The following is a 7,500-nucleotide window of genomic DNA, read 5'->3' on the forward strand; positions in this document are numbered from 1 at the left end:
ATTTACTAGTCTTTAACAACTATAAATGTCTTCTTTTTAGTAAAATGGTTTATAATTTTAATTCTGTATATAGTTTAAGTCTTTGATTATCATTGTTTAAAAGGCTCTCTTAAATTGCTTTAATTATATATACAATAGTTTGAATATATCATTAACTTAGTGAATGCAGTATTTTATTTATTGTTTAGTCTGTTTTAACCTAATTTTTGAAGCATATTATTTCAAGTACTATTAGTACCTGAAAAAATATATATTAGTAGACTGAATTACCTGATTAGTATTATGAATTACAGTTAAAATTCTAGGCATCTATATAGTACACTGAAAATAATGAACTATGCTAAAAAGTAGCATTGTTTTACCCATGTATTTTTTTTTTCTTTCATCTTTTTCATAGTTTTATTCAAATTTTTTTTTTCTCTCTTTTTCTTTTTTGGTAATTACATCTTTCTTCACAAATAGAAGGAAAGTCATTTGTGAAGGAAGCAATTTGCACAATTATATAAACACATTAATATTGATAATGATGATGATAATATAGATAATGGCAATGATGGTGTTGATGTTGGTCATCATCAGAATGATGATAATGATATTTAAGATAATGAGTATGATAATAATGATATTTAAGATAATGAATATGATGATAATAATATTTAAGATAATGATATTAAAGATAATGAATATGATTATGATATTTAAGATAATGGTAATGATAATAATGATATTAAAGATGATGATAATGATAATAATGATGTTAAATGTCCTTCATAATTGAAAACTGTATTGCAGTATCTAAATAATGATAAAGATGATTAACCCATTGCGGACAGTTTTCATAACATACATGATGCAAGAGCTTTGGCCTGATGATGGGCATCATGACGTCATGACATTTGGGGATTTTGGATCGCTGTGTTATTTTATTAGGGATGCCTTTTACTGTGGCACTCACAGTCATAAGCACAGGTTTCCTTCCTCTTCCCTACCTCTTCATGTTATCTTCTTTGTGGATGGTTATGTGTTTCATATTTGTTCATGACAGTATATATATATATATATATATATATATATATATATATATATATATATATATATATATATATATATATATATATATATATATATATATATATAAAACTTCAATCACACTGGGTATAAAGAAAATGATATGGATCTTTTACTACAATTTTAGTCAACTGCAGCATTGATAGAGCCTGTCATATAGCACATATAAGTCTCTAAACACAATAAAACACATAAAAAATATAACACAAAAATGGCTCTAGTCTTACAATGAGTATCTGAAAGAGAGTGGGAAAAGTGAAGCCAGTGAATCTATCCCACATCCACAATGGATTAAATGCTTGAAATAACTCTATTTTTCATGCACATCTGAATGAGAATGAATGTGATTAATATTTTGATGTTCAACTGGCATGAAATTTTCTTTGCAATCTATTCAATTCCATGCAATACTTACAAGAAAATTTGGATCAGTGCTGCTCTTCAGATTTAGAATACAGATTAAAGTAGCGTCTTAAACCCCAGATCATCTGTTTCTCACTTATTTAACATGAATATTTTACCCAAAATTATATCAGTGATGTTAATTATTAGGATTTGTATCCATGCAGCGTATATATCGCCCAGAGTAGTATCTGTGATTATATTCTTTCAGAAATGAACCGACTTGCGCGCATACCCCTCTTGATCCAAAGCCAAGTGAAATGTATGAATAAAATCAGTCTACAGTCTGCTTATAGATTTTCATCCTTACCTCCTCTTCCCAAAGGTAAGGAATTTTGATTCTTATAGAGTTAGAGTAAAGTAAGTATGGAGTTGTCCTCTTGTTTTATCAGAGAGGAGTTGGAATCCATGTATAGCATGTGTGGTTTTGTAGAACATTTTGATTTGAGTAAGATTAATGGTTTGTCACTTTCATTTTATATTATGTATGTGTGGCATTATAAGCTTTGGATTATGTCTAAAAATCAAATTTCTTTCCTGCTCTTGGCTTTACAGACATTGACTTCACCGAGTTAAAAGAAGAACTTGATAAAGATGCTGTGCAGCTGATTGATGTTCGCCTCCCGAAGGAATTGCGCGAGGCTGGAATGATCCCGAAATCAAAGAATATTATTTGTAAGTAACGGATGCCATGTATATGTTATTTACAGAACTGAGGACTTAGCTTATGTGATTCAAGGAGTGAGAGTGACTTTTTTTTTCTGTTGCTTTCATTTAATTTTTTTATCACTTTTTTATCATTATCAGAACATCACAGTATCATAAAAAGTCAGTATCCAAAATGTAGATAAAACTATTTATGCTGATAGAATAAGCTTAAACCCTATTTTGGTAAAACATTTTCATTCATTCTTAAAAAGATTAAGAATTCAAATATCTGTACTTCTTTCCCCCCTATTACTAATACAGAAATCACCCCTTTTACTAATATATTCCAGTGCAAATGCTAGGAGTAAGTATCCTACTCCCGGACGAGGTCTTTGCGGATAAATATGGTTTCGAGAAGCCCGACGTAGATGAGCCCATTGTCGTCATGTGTCTGGCTGGTATTCGTGCGAGGACAGCACAACTGGCTATGATGGGAGCTGGTTATAAAAATGTTAGGTAAGATTGTATTAGAAGGGTAAGAAAAGTGGTTCTTAGAAATATATGATTGTGGGTTTTTGCATGGAAGAAAGTGTTCTTTAGAAAGGCAAGAAAGTTTTTCTTATAGAGAAGTAAGAATGTGTTCTATAGAAGATCAATAAAGTATTGTTTAGAAAAGCAAAGTGAAATGTCAGTAGGGAGGTAGAAAAATGTTTATTAGAAAGGAGAGAAAATGTTTGTTAGAAAAGTAAGAAAGTCTTCCCTAGAAAATATTTTCTAGAAAGGTAAGAATATGTTCTTTAAAAGGGAAAAAAGTGTATATTTGATGATAAGAGAGTGTTTATAGAGAGAGAATAATATTTTTCTCAGACTGAGAAGATAAAACTTGAGTCAGTTTTCATGTGCGAGTTACATATATAGATAGGTAGATAGTCAGACAGATAGATAGATATAGACATATATATTAGCATTAGTTCTAGCTTTCATTTACAGTTCAAGTTTCTTTGAAATGTACAGTTAGTGTAGTGTATTTACTTTGATATCATTTGATACTGCTGGTGTTTTAATAATTGTTTGAATTAAATGATCACATTAATGGTCATTACCAGTCATAAGAAAAGTCATCTGAAGAAGCAAAGTTGTCTCATATTGGAATAAAGCAATTTTGTCTTTCCTCAAAAGACTCATAGTTTGGCAATAATGATAGTAATAATAAGAAATAAAGTAAATTAGGCAATAGCATAACCTTTTTTTCTAAATATTTCTTACATGGCCTTGCTTTTGTTTTAATGCTCTATTTTATATCTATATTTTCAGGGTTTACGTAGGATCATATGAGGATTGGCTTGAAAACGGTGGTCCAGTTGTTTATCCAGAGGCAAGGAAATAAATACAGTAAATATAAAGGAGTTTTTATAGTTCGGCCAGATATTTTGTGTCATGACACATTTGTAAAGTTTATATGGATACCTGAAAATATATCTATATTATATAATATGTATTGATCTATTTTTTCTTTAACCTTTTAAAAGAGTGGAGAATACATTAGACTTTTTAAAATTGTAAATTTGTGTGTTTAGTTATTATTTATTACAGATGGAATGACCACAGAAAATAAGAGAAATTTAGGGTTTATATAACAAATATATGTACATGCTTTCAGACTTGAGCAGAGGAAGACATTTATCCTAATTCTGTAAAGTAAAATAATTTCAACATATTTTATTGTAGGTAATCCAACTGCATGAAAGTAAAAGACTTTTGTGATTTCATATAAATAAAAAGAAATATTATTATCCCAAATCTCCAAATAGATTTTTTCTTGTGTTGGGTTGCTATCCAGTGCACCTTATCCCTTTGTGACTGGCATGTCTTTTAGTGTCATATCACTTTCATATTGTTTTATTATTTTTGTTGTTATTTATTCCTTCATTTTTGTAAATAGGGCATTATACAAATGTTCATTATCACTTTCTTAATATTCTGTCTCACGACTCATACATCTAAAAAATAGAAGACAGTTCTTATGATGTCGAGCCCAGCCTAAATAAATTCTGGGTGCATAGTGATTTTGCTTTATTTTTTATTTTATTTATTTGCTTGTTTGTTTTTGTTGTTTTTTTCAGATAGAATGCTTGAGTTCTTAGTCACCAAGGCTTCAGTTACCAGGCCTACTTGAGCTCACCTGGTTATTCCATTATTATTTATTTATTTTTTATTTTTTATTTTTTTTGAAAAAAGTATTAGTTATTTTTGCTATTATTATTATAATAATAATAATCATTATCACTATCACTAATCATTAATATCATGGTTAGCATTTGTGTTATTGCTATTATCATCATGTTAACACTGATGACAATATTAATATTAACCCATTATCTCTGAGTGGCAAGATATCCATACCATGGTATCAATGGTCATTCTTCAGGGTGGAATGTTTGTCATGCCATGATTTAAACAGCCTTGAACAGCAAGTCGCCCATTTTTTATGATAACTGGCAAGCAGATCATAGTGTCTTTGCTTGAAGAGTATATATATCATTAGCAGACAAATATAATGATTACGATACTTAAAAATATAAGCATGCCATAGTACTTTGGTTCTCCCCAATTATACCCCTACTAGAGAGGGTAGCAACCAGGGGCAGTCCAATCCCACAATGAAACCAGAGCACCGTCTCCAGGGCAATTCACCAGTAGAATAGAACAGGTAGATGGTGCAAGGTCTGCTAAGACTACAGTATGATAAAGTGGATCCAGACTATGTACTCTGAGTTTGGATTACCTCTCTGATGGAGTTATCCGAAATGCGTAAATAACATCTCTTGGGTTGTGGAAACTATTCAGTCTCATTTACACTCTTTTGTATATTTGTTTAATGAACTCTGTTCATCCTTTACAAAGATAAAAAAAATCCCAAGTTTTCTAAGAGCTAATTTTGGTATTAACCCATCCCCGACGGGGGAATTCTAGCCTTGAATGTCCAAATGCCGTGGCGTTCGAATTATTAGGCCTAAATCAATTGAATGGCTGGCACAATACTGTGCCGCCCGGCCACTGGGCTTTTGAATGCGCGGTACACATGCTGTACCACCCGTCCTGTGTGGGTTAAACACTTCTTTTCCATAAATAAAATATAATTTTTGTTTACTTTTTATAGTTATTGTTTATATAATGTTCAATTATTGTTTGTTTTTACCTTTTTATATATATGTATATATTGTTTTTTATATGGAGGTCTATAATTTTCTTAAATAATTTTCTGAATCTTACAGATAATTTCATATTCAGCTATTAAAGATTAATTTTATTTTCAAGGTTTCTTTAATATTAATGCAATATTAAAATATCAAGATGAAAAGAAAACTGTTTTTATTTGAACAAATAAGAAATACCTAGCATAATAATGATAGAGAAATAAAAGGTACAAGATCTTGTCTTGGAGAGGGTGTTTTTGAGATTTTGTCATATGCAAAGACTCCTATAACTTCTGGGCAAATAAGATACTGAATGACATTTCATCTGTGAATTTAAGATATTAAATAATGAATTTGGATAAAAGTTATAATATGCTATATTTCCTGAATGCCAAATCTGGAGAATGAATATAGTATATACATTGAAAATGCAATTCCTGATACTAGTGAAGAGAGCCACAAATAAATGGAAGTATAGAAAGATGAAGAAATATGACACACCAAGGAAGGCTTTGAATGAAAAGACTAGATAAATACATCAGTTTGTGGATTCCTTTTAATGAAGAGGAACATTATATTTCTCTTTTTATTTATACACAATGCCTAAAATAACCTTTTTTTTTATATATGTAAGCCACATTCTTTATTGAATTTGTACATCCAAGTACATAGTATTAGCTAGTCAGCAAATTGACATTGTGTGCAGAAGCAGGTAAGTGAAAGCATACTGCACTTACACACTAAAATATAACAGGAATTCTTTAACATCCGCCAAACTAAAAAGGAACATAGACAATGTAACATTTCATTGGTATTTTACTTGTACATACACACATAAAACAAACAAAAATGCAATATATATATAGGGAAAATTATAGATTTTCTTTAAAATTAAACAATTTGATAACTTGACTAAGTATACAATAAGGCATATTTCATGAATTAAAAGTCCCAGGTTACTTCATCGTTCAAGCTTATCTGGTCTAAACTTTCTTCAAGAAGATCTGGAACAGAATCGCCTGAAAAGAAAAGATGAACTCATGTCATTATTTCAGATAACTTCATGAAAAGTCACTACTCACAACTTTTTATTCCTACTGATTATAACTTCAAAGGTCTTTCAGTACCTGATTATGTCCTAATTACTGTAGAGTGTTAAAGTAATGATAACATACAACTTTGGACACATCATGGTCGCTCATGACCTCAATTCTACACATTTTTAATTCTTTCTCGACCCTTACCAACAATCTTCCAAGACAAAATATTTCTTACAATCTAAATTTGGCAAAAATTGTGCCACCCTGTGAAGATTATGTGCTGGGGAAAGTTGAGGAATAGTCCAGTCTGCAAATATCTTTTTTTTCTTTCTTTCTTTTTATAGATTCACACATGTTTTCCATATCTATCTAATGCTTTTTAATATGTAGTCCTTTTATGGCCTTACAGTTTTATCCTTTCATTCCCAATATCAAAAACACTCATCCAGACTAAGGCACTCACCTATTTCCGTCTGCTGGGTGATGGGCACCACCGGATGGAGATACTGTGGAAGGGTTCCGTTGAGTTTTCTTGTGCACCTGATGAACTGATGGTGCAATAGGTCATCTGCTGAGGGCCTTTGGTTAGGGCACCGGGTCAGAGCTAGGGCCACTAGGTCGTGTGCCGCGGGAGAGAAAAGACGCTGCGTAATGGCCAGACTAGTTAGGTTGTCTCCTACGCTCCCACCAACTCCTGAGTCTGTGGCCATTCCTGTTATAGAGAAAGAATTAATAAGTTAATAATTAATAATAATGAAATTGTTTATAAACTGTTATTGTACAGGTCACACAAGTCTGACATATTCTTCATTCTTTTGAGTATTATGAGTAAAGAAAACAAGATTTTTCTAGTGCTATCACACGAAATCCTTAACATTACTACATTCATATAAAATAAACTCATGACCCTAATATGGGATATACAAATATTTATAAAACAGCAAGGCAACTGCTCTGAAAGTACACAGAATATTTGAGAAGTAAATTACATCATGAATTTGCAACAGATGATATCTAGTACTTATAAGGTCTTACTACCAAGACTTCTGAAATCATACTTTATTGTACCTCTAACTTCTAATACTTTTTAGTTACTTTGTTCCTTTTTCATCTGTGATTCAAACTAAACTACAGAATTCACCAGT

General features: G+C 31.1%; 2 protein-coding genes across 7 annotated transcripts in view; one reads left to right on the forward strand and one right to left on the reverse strand.

Moving 5' to 3' along the window:
* LOC122248690 (rhodanese domain-containing protein CG4456) overlaps positions 1–3,613 on the forward strand; it is a 14,730-nt gene extending 11,117 nt beyond the window's left edge. For all 5 annotated transcript variants that reach the window (XM_086532324.1, XM_043008863.2, XM_043008859.2 and 2 more), the window contains exons 2-5: positions 1,682–1,795; positions 2,026–2,145; positions 2,469–2,634; positions 3,433–3,613. In XM_086532324.1, coding sequence (XP_086388450.1) covers positions 1,682–1,795; positions 2,026–2,145; positions 2,469–2,634; positions 3,433–3,505 — 473 coding nt within the window. In that variant the 3' untranslated portion in view covers positions 3,506–3,613. The remainder of the gene's footprint in view (positions 1–1,681; positions 1,796–2,025; positions 2,146–2,468; positions 2,635–3,432) is intronic.
* Positions 3,614–5,845: 2,232 nt separating this feature from the next.
* Stlk (Ste20-like kinase) overlaps positions 5,846–7,500 on the reverse strand; it is a 20,579-nt gene continuing 18,924 nt past the window's right edge. For both annotated transcript variants that reach the window (XM_043008856.2, XM_043008855.2), the window contains 2 exons: positions 6,819–7,067; positions 5,846–6,334 (listed from right to left, as the gene is read on the reverse strand). In XM_043008856.2, coding sequence (XP_042864790.1) covers positions 6,258–6,334; positions 6,819–7,067 — 326 coding nt within the window. In that variant the 3' untranslated portion in view covers positions 5,846–6,257. The remainder of the gene's footprint in view (positions 6,335–6,818; positions 7,068–7,500) is intronic.

Source organism: Penaeus japonicus, unplaced genomic scaffold (assembly GCF_977035675.1).
Source record: "Penaeus japonicus unplaced genomic scaffold, GWHDUDI00000001_assembly GWHDUDI00000037, whole genome shotgun sequence".
Taxonomy (NCBI): domain Eukaryota; kingdom Metazoa; phylum Arthropoda; class Malacostraca; order Decapoda; family Penaeidae; genus Penaeus; species Penaeus japonicus.